Source organism: Ixodes scapularis, unplaced genomic scaffold (assembly GCF_016920785.2).
Source record: "Ixodes scapularis isolate PalLabHiFi unplaced genomic scaffold, ASM1692078v2 PGA_scaffold10__122_contigs__length_95168666, whole genome shotgun sequence".
In the NCBI taxonomy this organism is placed as follows: domain Eukaryota; kingdom Metazoa; phylum Arthropoda; class Arachnida; order Ixodida; family Ixodidae; genus Ixodes; species Ixodes scapularis.
This window is the reverse complement of record NW_024609836.1, coordinates 93,125,550-93,145,690: the sequence shown is the minus strand read 5'-3', so window position 1 is coordinate 93,145,690 and position 20,141 is coordinate 93,125,550. Positions and strand designations below refer to the sequence as shown.

General features: G+C 48.6%; 1 protein-coding gene across 1 annotated transcript; it reads right to left on the bottom strand.

Moving 5' to 3' along the window:
• Positions 1–1,969: 1,969 nt before the first annotated feature.
• Positions 1,970–18,075, bottom strand: LOC8030280 (G patch domain-containing protein 2). Its single transcript, XM_029976238.3, is given in 10 exon segments — positions 1,970–2,133; positions 2,135–2,285; positions 2,609–2,661; positions 4,853–4,915; positions 5,913–6,079; positions 7,160–7,230; positions 8,356–8,543; positions 11,047–11,253; positions 12,097–12,297; positions 17,906–18,075. Coding segments are annotated over 9 exon segments (1,113 nt in total). The 5' UTR covers positions 12,280–12,297; positions 17,906–18,075; the 3' UTR covers positions 1,970–2,103.
• Positions 18,076–20,141: the final 2,066 nt, after the last annotated feature.

Below are 20,141 nucleotides of genomic sequence, written 5' to 3'. Positions count from 1 at the left end.
GATTCTTCTAGCTATTTTCGGTCGCAACGTCGCTCATGCTGCAAAAGTGTAGCAGGTAGCGGCGATAATCGACGTCGATACTGAAAATCAGAAGCGGAAACAGACCAAGCGTAACAAGTCGGTGACGGCCAGCGGTACCAATGATCAACATTTTGTATCTACTGTTTACACCGAGCCTATACTTAAGTCCTTTGAAGCCTGCAATTACTTCTTATTGCAATCACCGGGTCAAAGTTTGGTCTACGGGCCGCTTTTGTTTGAACGAGCAGACGACAAAAAGCAGACAAGTTTGAAAGAGCAGACGAAAGTTCGAACGATCAGGCGGCCGTGTGTATTTGAAGACGCACTGAACCCGTGGGTGGTCCGGACAACTTGCCGGTTTTCTCTCGTTCATGTTGGAACAAAGCAAATGCATCTGGTGACCACAAAGTGTTGTCTGCACAGGCAATCGTAGTTCGACAGCGTCTGGTTTGCCCTTTTCACGGCTACTATCCACGTTCTCGGACGAATGGAGGGGGCAGAAACACGTGAAAGCTGATCTTCAAACCTTTCCAGACCCTTGGTACAGCCCCCGTCGCAGCATTTTGACGAGAAGGCAGGTTTTTTGTCTGGTTTCTTCCAAAAGAACACAGGAATGCATGTCTCGCACGGCAACTTCTGCCCACCACCCCAGACCGGAAGTGCGCCCGACGCGCCACCACCGCGGCGTGACGTAGGAGAGTTGAGTTCGTCTATACTGGCTCTACCAGCACGTTTTTTTGTCTACATTGACGGCATTTGATTAGTCTAGCCTTTTTAAACGACTTGGTAAGAGGTCGGCGTCTTCGTGAGATGGAACAACTTTGCAATGCTCTCAAAGCTGGTGACTGCATGTAGTGCACCAATATACTCGCAGAAGTTTGTAGAAAGGAGATACATGTAGAGTGTGACACTATTAGCACAAACAAGCAGTCACTGGTATTGTCTGTCCCTTAGAACCAAAGAACTGGCACAAAAACTGCTAGTGTTATGGACACTGCTTACGTGGGGCATAAAAAGTAAAACAAAAAAAAGTAAACGTTGTGTTCGTGCCAACTGCGGTGCAGTGTACCGAAGGTGAGCAAACTGGTGGTGATGCATCATCTTGGGACCATAGTACAAAATGGAAGACAAACGCTCAACAAATGTCTCTCAGCCCTTCTGATGGCGGGAATACAAGATGCCAAGCTCCAATCATTGATGCTACATAGCACATTGCAACTTACCAGCTTTTCTGTATCCCGCAGCATTCGAGAATAATTTTTGCATACCTTTCACAAGAAAGGCTTCTGTGTGTGAAGACCCGGATATTGCAGGTGATTTAGCCAGTATGTGCGCTTTTCCAGGAGATTTTGCTACAAGTGAATGCCTTGCAATGGTGTCCCAGTACAAAAGGAATGCTGAAGAGGTGGCTCCTTTGATACAGTACCTTTTTTTACCTTTTTTTTAATAAAACATTCTGGGGGAAGGGACAAAATGGCTCAATTTCAAATTACAGTAAAGCAATGTGTTGCTCGTACGAGAAAACATTGAATGTGCGCATCTTCCCAAAGAACAGTCACCGAGGTACCTTGTCTCATGTGAGCGAGTCTAAGACTGCCTCTTCAAAGCAATCGCGAGAAGTCGGCGCAATCAACCGTTGATCCAAACATCCCTGAAATGCGCTAGATTTATTATAAAATTCAAACTCTGGCCCCAACTGACGTCTGCACGAAAGACAAACCCTGGTCGACATTGGCTCGTGCCTCGGCATTTGCGCACCGGTCTGCTCCAATGACATGTGGCCGACATGATGCCAACATGGTGAATGAAGTCATCCGCCGGCCAAAGTTGCCAACATGTAGCCATCCTAGGGTGCCTACATGTTTCCGCTCCGGAGCGGCGGAAACATGTAGGCACCCTAAGCCATCCCATTGCCATTGAGTTGCCGACATGTCACACTGTGGTCGACATTGCCATCCTGCGGGTGACAACGCCGGCGTGTCGCCGTACTGTGGTCAACGTTGCCGATATGCGACCGACGTTGCGGGCACCGGCGTGGGAAGGAAAGGGAGGCGACGTCGATTGAGGTGTGGTCCCCCGTCCTCAGCTGGGCTGTGGCGACGGGGGTGGGGGGTGGCGGCGGGGGGTCGAGAAAGGGGCGGTGGCGCGGGCGCGCGCCCCAGTCAGGGCAGGCGTCGGGGGCGCGCCCGCCCCCCGCGGGGGGGGCTCGGCGCCGCCGCTTCACCTCGGCCCCTCGGCCGTGGGCCCCGCGCTCCGACAGGACCCTGCGACGCGGAGAAGGCGGTCTGTAGCTGAAGGACGCCAGAGGTCCCCGACTACTCCCTTCGGAGTGTCCTTAGAATAAGAAGACCTTTCTAATAAATAAAATAGAGACGAACGCACCTTACCATTACAAGTAACTCGAAGTAAATAAAATATTGTGTCGCCGAACGCACATGCAAAGTGCTTTAAAACAGTGCTGCAGACGCCAGCACACATAGCATATGTAACTTCACTCGCGGCACGCCTCCAAAAAGCCCACGTTAGGGGCAACTAAAGAGCGAGACCTGTGAAGCGTGCGATTGATGCGAGACGCTGCGGCACTCACTCTGCAAGACGGCCAGCCAGTCGGTGCTCCGAGGGCAAGGACACTGCCAGGGCCTGCACGAGGAACAAGGACTCAGAGCGAGCGCTCCTGCAAAATTCCCAGAGTCGCAATGCTGAAAGGAAGCCGTCTCCTGTCCCAGGACAGTGACTTCCTCGCCCCTATTCGCCCTTTCTTGTCTGGCAACAAACTGTGTGGCGCCATCTGTCGGGCAATTCTGGCACACTTGCGTGTCATTCTTTCATCATAAGAGCGAATTACGTACCGACAGTGCTATAAGTGACCATTTCCAAAAGATAGTGCATAGATTTGGTTTCGCAAATAGTGCAAAACCTGCCGCCTCGCTTAAAACCGGTAGAGTTTAAAGACTCTGCATACTGGTGCCACCAGATCTCAACTTGTGTGAGAAAGAGTGAATTCTCCATTCACTCCTAAAAGGGCTATGAAACGAATTTTGGGCTGGGATAAATGAATTTAGATTGTGATTTTACTAACAGCATATTGTTTAGTGGGCCAAAAGGAAAAAGGTAGAAAGTCAAAGGCCTATGAAAATTTGAAAACATAGTGGAATTGTTTCATACCTCCTTCCCTTCGGAAACTCTCTGCCTTTTCACTATGATACTTCTGCGGAACCCAAAGTACATCGCACGACGCCTGACCTCACTGTATTCCATTCACGTCTAAGCTGACAGTGTGGTGGGAGCTATGCACTTGCTTGTTTACTACGCTGTGCAATTTTTGAGTTGAAGACAAAATCCAAAAAGAAAAAAAATTGAAAAATCGTTTCATGGCCCCTCTAAGCTGACAATGTGGTAGAACTTGCACGCTCGTTGCACCAGTCATGCACCCGCTTCTTGCAGCAGAGAGCGGGGCCAGGTGATGGAAGGGAGGCAGCTGAACGGTCTGACAAGTGTGCAGCTCTTGCCACACTGTCAGCTTAGTGGTGAACAAAGTATGCCCCGCGCACCTGGTAAAACATTCTGCCTCTGTCCAATAACGGGGCAGCAGCTTCCATGATGTGAATCCGGAGTTTGGAATAACCGCTGAGTGAGTGGGGGTAGGTGCTCACATGCTCCCGATGCCTTAAGGCTTTGAGCATGCCAACAAGTGCATCGAGATAGGTCATGTAGAAGCACCAGTTGCTTCACAACTATAGTCAGTTGTAGACTAAGTATAGTGTCAGAAGTTCCTCCCACAAAGCCTTCCTCCTTTCCAAATTTGCAGTGCAAACGCTAGCGAGGAGACCAAAGGAGAGGAGGACATTACCAATCACAGCAAGCAGAGAGCTTTGAGGGAGGGGCTTGTCTCGCTATTCTAAACCAGCAACATACTATAGGCTGCTGTGATTTCGTGGCTAGTATGCCTTTTATTTGGGGGTGTTTTTTCGGGGTTCATTAACGAGAAACATTCTTTGGCTAGATGTTCGGCATTTCGTGAGGCCCAAAAGTGAAGCTGGGATAAAAGCATGGCCCCGAGGTTAGTCACTGATTGGTTAACCGGTGGGAGGAAGAGAGAGGTGCTCGACGCCAATTGGTTAACTGGGAAATCATGTGACCAGGAGTGAAGTGAGGAGGAGAGGAGGGAGATGAGGAGTGTGTTAGGAGGTTCTGGAAGATCACCAGGTTTATCATTTCAAGTGCATGCATGCCACGCTTTAAATTATCCGATGAAGAGTGCCCTGAACGTAGTCATCTGACTGAACAGGCTGGACGTGCTGCTAAAAGGTGATATAAACGCTTCTGTTTTCCCATCGCTTCGGAGTTCTTCAGCGCATATGTTCGGCGTCAGACAAAAGATTGGTGTTTGTCGGGGCTTATGGTGACGAAAACGGGACACAAACACGAGATTCCCCAACCTTCAGAAAAATGCGTGTGGACCCGATACAGAAAAAAAAAAAAAAATTCCCGACACCGACAAGAGATTGACGGGTGCGGTTCCTGAAAAAAGAAACTGCCTCGCAGTTCGGGACGGGCTGCATTCCGCATCAGTACAATATAAAACTTCTAGATATAGATTTTTTTTTCTGCAAAACTTGCGTTTTTCTTATTCGAGGACAGCTCAAATTCCAGGTTTTACGGTTTTCCCCGATTTCGACAAAAATGGCTCGGGCCCCCAGGCCTGAGCCGTTTCCAGGGTTCGCACGCTTTGAAAACTAATAACTCCATTTGGGTCTGACATCTCGCAAACAGAGCATTGAATAAGTTGTCGCAGGTTAATGCGGGGAGGAGACCGAGAAAGAAGTGTCACCTTTGCGGCGTCGCGCACGGACTTGCCCAGCCTCCGTCTGCCTGACCGGATCTCTCGTCCGTCCTAGGGAAAGAGACGTGCGGTAATTGGTGCGCATACGTCCGCGAGTGCTTCCAATTGCTCGATCAATGTCCCGCAGTTTGCGGGACACATTTGCAACGCAAGCTGTGAGGAAGAGTCGAAAGCGTCGATTGTCCGCGAGCGTCCCCACCTTGCTTAGTCTCTCCACCCCCGCCGTCCTCTCCGCTACAACACACGAGTGCGCACCTGCACCCAATCTGAGCAGGAGACATGCGCCATCAAATTTAAAATGCTTTACCTGATTTGAGTTGCTTCCTTTCTTAAACCCAGGCTTTCCAGCGGTTAGGGCTGGCAGAGAGGACTCCCCCCCCACTTTGAATTTTATCAAAGAATTCAAGTGTCGGCAACCCCCAACCTCCCCCCCCCCCCCCCCCCCGTTGGAGGAGGGGGGAGGTTGGGGTTGTTCCTTGATAAAATTCACGGTTCGCGTTTCTTATAAGTACCAACAATCATTGTTGCGCGAACGCTTGAGACATGTAGCAATAGCAAGTGCTGCACCGCCATTAGCTTACAAGGGCAGCTCGTTTAAGTGCTGCTCCACCGATAGACCTTTCCGAGAAATCCCACGAGGCCTCTCGTCGACCCCACTCGAACTGCGCGGTGCAGGGAATTTTGGGGCCATCCTGACGGACGCTCGTGCCAGCTTGTTCGCTCCCTACATCCTGGAAGCGGCGCGCATTTCCTTCTCCTTTACCAGAACGAGTTCAAAATACAAACAAAAAAAGAGTGAACGCATCGCATCGCAAAGCCGATACTTAGCCCACCTCGTTATCGTCCCGCTTTCATTGTGTTCTGAAATTGCTAAGTGCCAAACGAACACGAACCGCTCCTTCTATTTGTGGGTATCCCCCATGTGCTGTATGTCGGATTGCCATAGTGCATCGAAAAGACAATGGGAGGCGCCGCATATTCCCGCCTCCAAGGGCTGCGTCGGCGCATTAGACTCCACTCGTTCGACAGATGCGTTGGGGGTCTTTACCCTGTGCGGGTGGGGCATGTGTGGGGCCAGGCTGGCCCCTAGGATGGCCTGAAAGTGTGCCCCCAGCTGCGCCAGGGGCCCCTCCTCGTCCCACCAGGCCATGACCCCCGCCGGGATGCCGCACGCGGGGCCTGCCTCGTGGAAGAAGTCGCTCTGCTCGTCGTCCCCTGGGTGAAATGGCCGCCTCTTAAAGTCGACATGCAGTACTTAAAAGGACACTAAACATTCCCACCCAAGTGGAAGGGCTTAAGGGGCGCGCACTGCCGCTTTTACACCTGTGGTACGTTCGGAAACATTCTGAACAAGAATGCTCGACGATGGCCGAGAACGGACTGGAACCTTCCGGATGAGAGCAGAATTATAAAAAAAAAGAACTGGGCCGAAAGGGGGTTCATGCGGGGTTCGAACCACAATCCTCTGTGTGGCAGCCTCATGCGTTGCCGAGTGCGACATTCATACGGGAATTTTGCTTATACGATCTTGACCCGTGTGTCGGTCAAGTATAGTGTGACACTAGTTCCAGGTGCCTGAATGGGCCGTGTGTGTAACAAAATAAACTTTCCTCTCAAAATATAATCTTTTAGTGCAAGGTGTATGTTGCAAGTTTTTAGTTCTTTTAGTGCAAGTTTACGTTGACTCGACACGAGAACAAATTTCGAGACCACTTCTAGAGATACTCAACAAACAGGTTTTTTTACGTGTTTAGATAGGACCCACACCTCAAAAAATTAACTTGCTGCAAAAAAAGACACACTTTTAGTGCAATGTTCTTTTTGCAAGGCTCGTGTCGAGTTATGAGTGACGTTGAAACGCGCTCCCCTGAAAAAGTGTCATGGTTTGGAATTGCTCAAATCAGTCTTGCGAAAGAAATAATGCACCAATATCTTTTTTTTAGGAAATGTTTTTGTTTTGTGTGACATGTGTCCTATCCAGGCACTTACAAAAATGTTTTTGACAGTTCCGCGTACATTTAGAAGCCAACATACAATGCACAAGGAGCACCTAAATTTGTGTCCGGTGAGTGCTTATGCTGAAATCTAATTGTAGGCATCCCACGATTTTGGGTAGGCACCCGTTGTCCGGGGATGAACGGACGCTTGACACCCGGGAAATTTGGCTTCGCTCCCGAGAGTGTGGCTGGGACGAACGGGGTCATGTGCGCCTTCCAAAAACACTTCTGTCGCGGCGAGTGAGAACGAATTAATGTGGAACGCGCCCGAGGGGGAGTGAGCACTTGGAGCACTCACCTTCCCGCCCCTCGTCGTTGGTGAGGATGCCCGCATCGCTCTCGCTGCTGCTCAGACTGCTGCTGCACTCCCTGCATGGAGAGACAACCCCTTCATTCCGAGGAAACCCTTCCGGGCATGCGCTGGAAAAACACCGCAGCCTACACTTTCACCCGAGGTCATTCGTTTTGTCATTCGCTGCACCCGTAAGCGGCTGCACACTCCGTTTATGGGAAAGGTCACCCGTGCGCGTATTCCGCGACGTTGTCTTGCACAGGCTCGGCGCTACCGTATCTACAACGCGTCTCCAAATGGTGCGCCAAACGTTCGACACTGCTCGAACGTCAAAGTGCCCTCAAAGCACTCCGATGGTGCCGCCAGGTAGAAGCGTTAGCTTGTCGTGGTACCGGCAAATGGCTGCACAAGCGCCAGTGCATGAGACAAGCAGACGCTGGAGTTGCCGTCTACGTGGCATCCCAAAGCCGTGGTTGCCTGGATTTCTGTCGGCCGACCGGCGGTGGTGCGAACCAAGGTAAAACAAGCGTCTGTCACAGAACTATACGGTTCTGACGCCGCCGGGCAGAAACTGAAGGGGCAAAATATAGCCGCAGTAAACGAACCGGTCTGAGACATAATCCAGGCACCGTACTGGTATGTGTGACCTTAAACATAAGCTGGATAGCCAGTGGCTACAAAGGTGCCTACTCTGTTCCATGGGGCTGGTTCGCCAATCAATGCGGGCACCTCTCCCGGCAAGTAAAACAGCCACGAGAGGGAATTTTAGGTGACGTGACCGGCTCCGTGAGGGGGAAGTACCTAGCATTCGAGCCGATTCCGCTCGGCAGAGCCTCGCACGTCCTTTTCTTTTATTCTAGCTCAGCATATCCTTTCCCAGAAATAACTTCAAACGCAGCTCCCAAAGTACACAAATGCAGTTCATTTCACTCATGTGACATCACATGACACTGTGGCGGCTTTATACACTTGCAAAACCCTTGCAATGTGCCCTCAAGTAGTTTCCCTCCCTGCTGTGCCCGCAAAACGAGGAGCGTAAAAGGGGCCCACAAATGATACGCATTTAGAACGCCTTCAGAAAATGCAGAAGAAACTGCTAATTTTCCTTTACATTCCGGGTGACATGCATGCAGAGATCAGTAAACTGCCCTTGAAAAGCAAAATGATCGAAGACACCGGGTTTCGGTAAGGTGGCACCTCACCCGTGGGGCTTGCCGGCCGCCCCGGCGTCCCCGGTGTCCATGGAGTCGCAGCACTCCGACCGGCGGTGCACCCTGGCCAGAGACTCCAGACTGCGTTCCCGCACGCTGCGCTTGCGCTTCCCGCACAACGACGACGGCAGCCGCCGCCCGGGGCCTGCGGGGGCCGCCCGGCCCTTCAGCCGCGACAGCTGCGTCACGACACAAGCGTTGGTCTTAAGCCGCAGTCATTTTGTTTGTACAACATACAAAAGACACAGTGTTTTCCACAGACGTGATGACAGAAGTGTCTGCATCAAACACTTCCAAAGACAGCTTTTGTATGACTAGCGTAACAGGACTATCGTACAAGGAAGGCCCTAGACAGTGTGTGCAGATAATCTTTTGTATTACGTATCAGCAATGGCTGTAGAACGAGGTCTTTCATTGTGCACTGCAAGGTAATAAAGCAGTTGGGCACCTCCTCTTGTTTTCCAGTAGCTACAAATACAGAATGTGTTTTATCAGCCGAATTCCGTGAGAAAACTTTCATGCTGCAGCGTTGGAATCCAGCATTACTGACGCACGTGAACTCATGAGGTCACGTGACTGTGACATGGTCACAGTGGCACCACGACGTCCTGTGACGATGTGATGTCACGGCCACGCGCACCATGTGCCCAGCTCATTCGCAACACATTCTGCGCATCTCCGAGTTCACCAGCTACGATCGAGATATAGCAAACGTTTTTGTGCGTCGGACTAGAAGTTTGGCTAAGTTGGCTCACTATTTTTTATGGAAACTAAAAAGAGCACCAGAAAGATGGGAAGAGAAGCAACGTGTTTTTTTGTCCTGCGCCCACACCGGCTGACCAGTGCTTTCCAAGGTCCCGTTTCTCACTTTTCGGTAATCGGTTCCCGGCTGCGACCTCGCCGCAGCTTTTCGACGCAACTCGGATCGCCACAGTTCCCGACCCGACCGACAGACGTCTGGTCGCGAGGTTAGCCGATTCTACTTCCAGGACCACTAAAATGCACCAAAGAAATCGGCAGCTACCCTCCATAAACACCCAGTGAGGTGGTGATCCGAGCCAGTTGGTTCGAAGCTGAGGAAAATAACATCGCCGAAAAACACGAGGACCGAAACCTTGTCTCGTATCTCTTGCTTCGGTCCTTGTGTTTTTCGGCACCATTTTCTTTAGAAATCCTCGGTGCTAAGCCAATACCACCCGGAAGACGATCCTGCACATCGCTGTCAGTGAATCTTCGACCCACACCGAGCGGCAAACACGCTAAAGCTTGCATGCGGCAAAGCGGCAGACACGTCCATCTTGGCTTCGCCATCCGCTAGCATCGATTCACGAGACACTTTGAGACGCCCTGGCAGCAACGCCGACGCTGCGTGGATCTACTACGGTCATCGACAGGATGCTCGACCCTCCGCACTTGCTCCTTGAATCCACTCGCCGTGCATTGGCCGCACATGCGAGCTCCAAGCTCACATGACACCTGAGCGTCGTCGTAGGTGGGAAGCTTGTGCTGGAGGCGGAACTGAAGGGCGTTTCCTCTGTTCTTATCTCGTCGGTGACCGTAGGAGGAGGAAAGGAGCAAACCTTGCCTTCTACAGGGTGTTTTTGAGCGCTATTTGGGTGTAAAAATACTCATATAATGAAATAAATGAAAGCAGCACATTCAAACTTTTCACGAAGGCATCTTTAGGTGGCGCATTTATCGTACTGAAATTTAAGAAGCATGTGCTTTAGGAAAAAAAGTTTAGCCTAAAAAGTCCCATCTTTTTTTATGCATAGGAAAACTGCCTGGTTTACACTGGTAAAAGGCTCGAGGTACACCTAAGCACTTCTTATGAGTTGTGAATGTAAAAGCAAGACCCGATGGAATGCGAGCCGCTCTTCCGCTCCCTTATTCCGTCTGCAGCGTACTTGCGTCGACAGTCAAGCGCGCGCACTACCTCTCCTTGGCGCTCTGACCTTGGGCATGGAGCGGTGGAGCCACTGCCTCGCAGACACACAACGCCATGGGGTGGCGGTCATTGGAACCGATGCGCAGCGGCCAATGGGACTGAAGCCGAAATCCATCGGGTTCACTTTGCTCTTCTGGGATCGGGGAAATTAAGTGCCATATGGATAGGCTTTTCGCGTGGTTTCAAAGCTGGGAGCCGGCTTCACTTGGAGAGAGGAGTTTAGGTGCTGTTAGAACAACTTCAAAGCTGATGACGTCGGCTTGCTCCATGGAACCAGTTAATGCTTTCGCATTAAAAACCGTCTGGTTGACACCACTAGTCGGATGGTAGCACACACGCTCAGATCTGGTGGATCTGCAAAAGCGTGAAGGCTCAAAGAAGCCTTCACGTTTTTGTATTATGTCGTGCCATCTATGAGTAGCTGCATCAGCAAGACGGTTTTTACCGCTTTCCTCCTTATGCACAAGAAAAAAAAACAAGAATATTTAGGCTTCAATTTTTTTCTTACAAGCTAAACTCCTCTAATTTGGGCAGGATAAATGCACCACCTAAAGACACCTCTGCGGAAAGTTTCATTGCACTCAATTCTATGGTTTATTTATAAAAAAAAGATTTTACGCCCGAACGGTGCTCGGAAACTCCCTGTGGTGGTATTTACTAAGCGTTCGTTTCGTGCGAAAGGCTGTGTCATGATAAACTAAACGGCCGATTCGGCCTCCTCAAAGGGTGCGTACCTGGGGAATGCTGGGGGGGTCGACAGCCATACGCTTGAGCTTGCGCTTGCGGCGCTGCGGTCGGGGAAGGAAGTTCTCGTTGACCGAGTCGGATTCGGCGGCGGCGACGTTGCTCTGCCGGTGGCGCCAGGCACAGAGGCGCTGCAGCAGCTCGTCGGAGTCGCTCAACTGTGCCTGGCCGCGCTCAGCACGCGGCCTGCCATCGCGCTGCGCACGACGCCACAACGTTGGCACAGAGGGCTTGAGACACGAAAACCTTTTCCTGTGCCTATTTGTTAATGTGTGATGTGCATGCTACGCACAAAGAATGTGGTTCGTACGTGGCGTGCACATGACGCAGCAAGCAGACGACACACTCTGTTGTCTGCTTCCTGCACTTATTGGGAGATGGCGCCGCAAGTGACAATCATCACTAACTCGGTCGTCTGCAAACATGTTTGTTGTCGAATTTAGCAATATTTCGCTCTTCACAAAAAGAAAGCTATGTCTCGAAATTTCACCGGATGAAATGCACCGCCTAAATGCAGATTCGGTGAAAGGTCGAGCTATCTATTTGTAGGCACCGATTTTTCTGGCTCGTTGCACGGTGCTAGGATTCATTCTAGACATCCAATGCTTCTTGACTTCGTCTATCTCTACCAATTTCATAAAATGACATCATCTTTCATACTTTTTTATTGACAGGAGAAATATTTCTCAATGCCACCAGCCTTTGCCAAACGCCAGTGCCACACATGGCGGCAGTGCAAAGCTGCACTCTTATCTGTCTGGTTCTTTTTTGTTAAATAAATTATGTTTTGGTGTAAAAAAAATATAAAATTTGCCTTTTGAAAGGTATTGGAGGCAATTTTTTTTTAATAAAATTTTATGCAGATTGACGGTGATTAGATGGTGTGCTCGAATGCAGACCAAAAAAAAAGACCTTTTGTTTTTTTTATGATACAATTTGTTATTGGTCCAAGGAGAAACTACTGATAAGGTGACCCACAATGACGGCGACCACACTAGGCCACGAAACAAACCAAAACATTCAATGGCACCAGTCCTTACCGTGCGTCCCCCCTCAAGGCTGGACTCGGAGTCGTCGCCAGAGATGGCGCTCCACTTGGCCGTGGCACCGCGCTTGGGCAGCGAGGACTCTTCAAGAGCCGCCGTCAGGTCTTGAACCAGCTCGTCCATGTTGTCATAGTCGCTTAGCAGACGCCGGATCCCCTGAATCAGGGCGCTGTCCATCCTACGCTGCTACCCCCACTGCAGGAAGCAACCGGCGCCGACCCACGGGCATCGGTCAGTCGTGAAAAGCTCCTTTTTTATACTCAGGTTGGCCACGTTGATGACTATTATCACCATCATCATTGTGATGTTAGACATTAAGTTATGCACGTCTCCAACTGGTGTGTTTATCGTGTCCTAAAAGTGGTCCCTCAATTTCCGCCTGATGACATCATAAAAGTGCCATGCTGTCGCTGGCTGTGTCGCAACAGCGGTAGTGGATGTGGCAGTCGCCTGTGCTGCTTATCCAGCTTGACAATCCACGGAAGCTTCAACAGCCAGGAGTTTGGTTGCCACGACGATAGACGGTCGCATCTGCTTGTGCTTTTTGCCGGGACTTCTAGCACCAACAGCCAGGATCGCGGCATCCGACAACACGACACAACAGCTGCTGAGAAACCGTCTACTACCGCTTTGGGCCCATTTTTGGTGTATGGGCAGGAAAGGATGGTAAACACACCAATCAAAGATGCGTTTTAGGCATTGTAGTACAGGTGGAATTTCACCTTAAATTCAGTTGGAATTCACTTCACATGAGCGTACTGACACTAGTGAGACCCAAGTATGCTGGCACGTGATGTCACTGACCAAGGTACTTACTTTCTGCACTGTAATTTCAAGGACAAAAGCAAGCGTTTTCTTTTGGTTTCTCTTCCGCAAAACTAGATGACGTAGCTCTAACGACGCATTGTTGGCTTAGCCCCACGAGTGGCAATATTGGAAAGCGGCCCATAGATTGGACTTCAGCATTGTGTGAGCACTCAATTCGGGCTCGTAATAATAACTCGACAAGCACTCGGGTAGAGGCTCGTGTGCAGTTTTGTCCCGTCTCGTTTGTTTGTTTGTTCACTTTGTCTTCATCGTTTGGGCTGTTTTCATCACGTATAACGTTTACCAACTTACCCGATTCGCTACATTAGTACTGCAATAATGACAATAGCCGAATTTAGACAATGCCTGGAACACAGCGTCTGTCCTGTGTTTCACCAACTCTGGCGCATGGCTAAGACAGACATTGACGGCATGTAGTCGGCTCAATAAAGCATCCCCTTGATCTGGTTGCAAGTTGAGCAGGTGAACACTGTTCGGTTTTCTTTATATTTTTATCTGCAACGACTATTGCGTGGGGAGAAAACTAATTCGTGTTCCATTGGTTCTAAACGTTAGGGATTCATTCTAAGCGGTATTTGCGCAAAGTACAAAAATCGTTGCACCGACCCTTTAAAAGTCCCATGAAAATAAACAAAAAATATTTTTCAAACAGGCTGGTTGGGACATGTGTGTCAAAGAATAAATTTTTTACGAAAACAAATTTTTTGAGAGCAATATTGACGGCGAGAGATTTATTTGAAATTCTGCGCGCAAAGTACATGATGTCACAGAATGATCATTCGCTCTTTCGACCTCAACAAGATGGTCATTCACTTTTTTTACCTCAACGTGAAGGTGAAGCCGATTCACCTCTCCTCCACGCGCCCGAAATGCTGAGAGGAAAAAGAAGTGGAAAGGAGGTGACTAACGCCTAAATCGAGTTGTCAATATTGTTCTAAAACTTTTTTTTTTTTGCGCGTAAAATTATGTTTTTTGCATGCGTGTCCCAACAAGACTGTTTTAAAAATGATTTTTTTTTTTTCTTTTCAGGGGTTTTTTAAGAATTTACTCAGTGAAGGCTAGAAGACTGGACATATAGCTTCGGCAGTTGCACGTGCTGCTCAAGAGCTTGCACAGCCGAGTTGTGTCCCAAAGCTGGAAAGCTGGCTAGATCCAGAATCCGGTTTGTGTGATTACTCAACAGAAAAGTGAAAGCCAAAGAATCCCATTCCATTCAATCTAATGAGTGCAGATCTGTGCCTCATACACCATTTGTTTCTTTTCCACCAATGGAACCGAAACAAATCAAACAAGACATGAACAGCAAAGAGAGTGTTCTTATGTGTACCATTAACTTACGAGAGGAAGAGCTCCCGATGTGATGTTATAACATTTTCGCTGCCACCACTGACACTAAAAGTTAGACTGATTCAGATGGCACCACCAGATGGCACTGAATTCTACAGAGGCCATAATAGGTACAACTTGCAGAGAGAGGCTCACTTCGTTGTCATAGTAATATCCCGAAATATGGGTGGCCCTCCCGCATAATCACCACTAACGAAAAAGGCTCCGAAAAGGAAGGGGACGATAGCTCACGGTGCGTAACCTAAAGAAAAAATTAACGAGGCATGGTTTCTCATTTAACTGCCAAGTAAGGAGTCAAAAGACTTGTTCGAACTTGTACTCCTCACCTATAATGCAACCAGTTGGAGTGGCCACCTTTTGGTGTTTGTCTAAGAGCGGAAAACTGGCCAGAAAGCAGGGGTGGGCCATCTTACGGTATTCAACAATTACGGTACTATGGTATTCAACAATAATCTTGCAATTTTCCAAGTGCCCTGTTGGTAGGCTAAAATGCAGATCTTCTGCCCCAAGTACTCTACCATAACTTGTATATTGAAACTCCCTGACTTTTTCCTCCCCAGACTATTTCCCCAAAATGCCCCAAACTAACAAAAAAAAAAAAAAGGTGAAAAAAACAAAAAAAAAACACGTTTCTCAAGGACGCAAATTGCAACTACCTGCGAGCTAGACAAGAAAGAAAAAAAAAAACATTAAAAAAAAAGCATCCAAGATTTTAGTTTGGAAGTGTCATTAGCACACTTATTGAAATATATACAGAGCTAAATCTTGAAGGTAAACATGTTTGAGAGAATTCTCTCTGGTTGGGTAAATAATAAAGAGATAAGATAATCCGCCAACCAAAAATTGAAATAGTAGCGACCCTACGTTTCGAAACCGTTCGTTTCTTCTTCAGGGGGATGAATGAAGGACAGCAGCTTCTTCTTCTTCTAGATGTTGAGCGACTTCTTTTTCTTTTTCATTGGTCTTAGTAGGCTGGTCGTGCCGTGCGCAGTCTGTTATAACATCTTGGAGGCCGGTAATATATAAAGTTGGAAGTGCCCCTAAGGACCTATTGATGTTGTTAGAGGTTGTTTGTATGTACCATGACTCTACGAGGTGTCTTCTACGTAGATTTGGTGCCGTGTCTAGGATGCTTGCGTTTTCAAAGGCAATGCGGTGGTCGAGGGTCTCGCAATGTTCAGCGAGAGCACTGCGTTCTCTGTCGAAGTTTCGCACGTCGTTTTTATGTTGGCGGAGTCGATCGTGGAAGTTCTTCGATTCGCCGATATAGGAGGCGGGGCATTGGGAGCATGGAATCTTATAAATGACGCCCTGGGCCCTGTCCTTCGGTGGCTTGTCCTTTGGGCGGGGTAGGAAGTGCCCAAGAGTTGACACCGGTTTGTGTGCAACCATAATATGTTCCTTTGCGAATAGTCTGGATAGCAGTTCGCTCGTTCCTTTCACGTAAGGGATGCTGACGCGTGCTAGCGGTTTGGAAGCTGTTCTTGCAGGTTGGTTTATCCTATTATGGTTCTGACGGCGAACCACATGGCGAATGAAATTACCGGTATAGCCATTCTTTTTTAGGTCGCTGATGATTGTTTGTTCCTCTTTTCTTTTGTCGTTTTCAGAAGAACACACAGCCTTAGCTCTCGTAAACAGTGTGGAGACGACAGACGCCTTGTGGCTAACCGGGTGGTTGGAATCGAACCGGAGGTAACGTCCAGAGTGAGTTGGTTTCCTGTGCACGGTAAATTTTAGGGCATCACCTTGTCTTCTGACCAGCACATCGAGAAAGGGCAAAGTGTTGTTGTGTTCGCGTTCCACGGTGAATTGTATAGCCGGTTCTATAGAGTTGAGGTGGCCGAGGAAGTTGTCCACTTCTGATCCTTGTATGATGCAGAAGCAGTCGTCAATATACCGTAGGAATATCTGGGGTCTGGTTGCAAAAGATTGTAAAGCCTTCTGTTCGATTACTTCCATTGTCAGGTTGGCCATGGCAACGGAGATGGATGCGCCCATTGCCGTGCCACTAGTTTGTTGGTAGAATTGTTGTTTGAAGGAGAAGTAAGTATTGTTCAAGCAGAATTCTAGGAGACGACATATCTCATCGATGCTAAGGCAAGTTCTTGTGTCTAAGTCTTCATCCTTCTCGAGAGCTTCTCTTGTTGCGGTGACAGCCAGAGGAATCGGGACGTTTGTAAAAAGGGATAGAACATCGAATGATACCAGACACTCGTCATTGTCGACCCTTATTTGCGATATGCGTTCTACGAAATCGCTGGAATTCCGTACGTTAGTCGGCGTATTCCCGGCGAGAGGGGATATTACTCTGTGTAAGTAGTCTGACAAAGCTCGAAGTGGTGAAGTTGTGAAGTCAACGATGGGTCTCAGAGGAACGTCGGGCTTATGGATCTTGGGAAGTCCGTAAAATCCTGGAGCGAATCCATTTCTGCAAATAAGTCGAAGGTAAAGGTTCTTTGACTCCGGGTAGTTTTTAAAAATTGTTGCCAGCATGCTGTTTAAGTTTCTCTGTATAACGAGCGTCGGATTCCGTTTGAGCTTCTTGTAGGCGGAGCAATCAAGAAGTTTTTGGGTCTTTTCTTCGTACGCTACTCTGTCAAGGACGACAGTCGTGTTGCCTTTGTCCGCTGGTAAGATGACGATGGTGCTGTCTTCTCTGAGCTTGCGGAGCGCTGTGTGTTCCTCCTTAGAGATGTTGTATGGTTGACGTCGTGGGAGTTTCGACAGTGCGCTGATTGCCTTTAGACGGATTCCTTCCCGTACGCTAGGATCCATGTGCATGATTCCTTAGGATCCATGTGCTTGGGTCCTTAGGGGCACTTCCAACTTTATATATTACCGGCCTCCAAGATGTTATAACAGACTGCGCACGGCACGACCAGCCTACTAAGACCAATGAAAAAGAAAAAGAAGTCGCTCAACATCTAGAAGAAGAAGAAGCTGCTGTCCTTCATTCATCCCCCTGAAGAAGAAACGAATGGTTTCGAAACGTAGGGTCGCTACTATTTCAATTTTTGGTTGGCGGATTATCTTATCTCTTTAGAGCTAAATCTGCCCCAAACCTGATTTGCTCCGATTTCTTTTCAGAGAAGTAGTTGTGTGTACCGTGTGAATTTGGCTTTTACTGATTTATGTATCTATTTTCAGCAGAGCCTCTATGCTTAAGATGTTGAACCAGGTCTTCGGCGCGAACGTTCACCCCGAGAGAGTGGAACCCTTACAAGAGATCCCCCTCTTGCAAGATCGGGGAAAAGTCATTCGGTAGGACTACGGGCTAATAAGAACAGTGACATGAACGCGACTTCTCAGATAGCAGCGCACACACCAAAGGCTAAAGCACGACTCAATTCGTTGGCGAAAAACAAAAACAAATATTAAAGCACCAACATTTGGCGAGCTGACGCTGGTCGCATTGGAAACCGACGATCAGACCAGAACGTGTGCTCAGGTATTTTTTTGGCGGAGACAGAAGGGTGGAGAAAAAAAAAAACAACAGACAAAACATACTGTTGCAGCCAGGGAGATCTTGGAGCTCGCGTTTTCTAACGGGGTCATGGGCCAGCACGGGTGTCAAGGCGGTCGGCCTCCCGTGCCTACCTCCCGACGACTCGGGTCGTTGTCTTACCTTTCCCAGCATCCCAGAAGAGTATCGACGACGGGTTTGGCGACAAAAGTTCGGCAAGCGACGGGTCAGAGTGTTGATAGCTTGGATTTCGCGCAGGGAACCGTCAAAACACCGAAAACACCGCGACAAAACCAACTTCCCCTCGAATGCCTCCAATCAACACGAATGAAACAAAAACTAGCAAACCAAAATGAGGTTGCCAGACGAGAGGTACTGCCAAACATAACTGCCAAAAAGCCCAACGAGTCTTCTCGAAGAATGGCGTAGACCGAGAAAACATTAAAAGAGCTCAGAGATTTTATTATACAAATGTTAACCTGATAATGCCAACGAGATTGAATGAAGTCTTTTTTGTGACTGTGCGAAAGGCGCGGACGCACGAGGACGCAACTACAGCCAACCCTAGCCATACTGACCCTAGCCAGTGGCTGCTGACGGGTTGGACGAGCACACGAAACGTCCACCGTACCGTAATCACGACCGAGCCAGAATGATCAGTTTTGGCGAATGGTACTTGCAGACTGGGAACTCCTACTCTGAGGGCCGAGAAATACCCCGGGGGAAGCTCGGGCCCCCTCCCCTCATCGAGTACAAAAGTGTCGACCGCGGCGGGTTAGCCCCGTTGAGCGCGCTTCTTATCGAGCACCTGTGCACTGCGGAGAAGCAATACCCGCGGAGATCGCTTCTGCGGGCGTTGCTTCTCCCGCAGTGCACCAGTGCTCGGTAAGAAGAGCGCTGAACGGGGCTAACCCGCCGCGGTGAACACTCCGAAAAATACTGATATCAGAGTTCATCTCAGAAATATCGAATTATTCGAAACTATGTACTATCCGAAAATTCGCGCAACACTTTTCTTTAATTATTTCTTATATCTTTGTTTGCGCTTTTGGTGCGTATCGCGGCACCGACATTTTTTACGAGCGTTTATTTTTGTATCTATTGCCATGTCCTGACAATAAGCAGGTGGAATGGTAAATACTTCCTTGGTTTTTCGCTGAAAACGAAAAGGTACCGCGGGCCTTTATGGTACGGGCTGTTGCCTTTCTGCAATGCTGTGGCTCTCCCGAGCCATTAAAGACCACTATTAAGGCGAAAGCCTTATAGGTCTCATCGTTCAGTCCTTGAGCGAACACACGTCAGCAACACGAAAAGTACCAAAACCCACAGTTCGCCACTGGACCACGCGATGGCGTTACTTGTGCCAAAATCGGCAGTGGCACGCGCGCAGCGCAAACCCAGCGGGAAAAGAGGACACCCTCGCTCGGGCAACGGTGAAGAGTGGGCGTGCGACAAGCCGCGAGATTAACGGCGTCAAAAGTGCGTCGTCATAGAGCGCTCTGTCTTCGGAGGTTCGATATCACTGGGATCCTTAGGGATGACAGAAGAAACCCTGCGAATTTTTAAGGCCCTCCTTCAGGAAAAGTCAGTCCTTTCTTTCTGTGGGGATCGAAATGCCAAAACTAAAAAAAAAGCTCCAATTTACTGTTAACAAACAGCAAAAATGAAAAAGCTTGCTCCTTGCACTGACATCAACGAAAACAACATTAACATTATCCATCACATAGTCCTTGCTGTAGAATCACAAGCGGAGTTGTACAAGAACTTCAAAGGAAAGGAAAGGTGCCTGAAGTTTTGTAAGAGCAAGCAACATTTACCTGACCTAGTGATGGCTGTGGACCCGTCATCAAGACTTAGTTTTCAAATTTCATTAAACAAAAAAGGATGCAACTGTGGTCCCTGTGTAACCTAGCGTTGTCTACGTTAATGACCTGAATACATTAAAATATTATCAGAGTTTTCACATGTCAACCAGACTTCACAGTATATTATGCAAACTCTGCAATTTTTTTTTATTCAATGCCTAGTTTGGCTTTTTACAAACCTGGAGGATCCAATAAAAAGCTATATAAAGTGGTTGTAATTGCTCCAAGAGAGACCATAAAGCATGTTTGTTAAAAATAGCCCCAGAATTGAGAGCTATGAACAAAATAAATCAAATACAAGAACTTTTTTAATCTGTAGGGACAGAAGTAGGGACAAATAGGAACTTTCTAATGTGGTTGTGGGGAGTTTTCAAGTGCGCAATCTGACAACACTGGTCATTCAGAACTTTTGAACGTTGCTGTCCGATTCTGTGGTTTGTATAGAGCCACATTCACTGTGGTCCTGGGAGCCACCACTTTCTAACTGTGCTCGTCCTGGCTTTAGTCAACTTGTGCGTCACGAATCCTCCTTT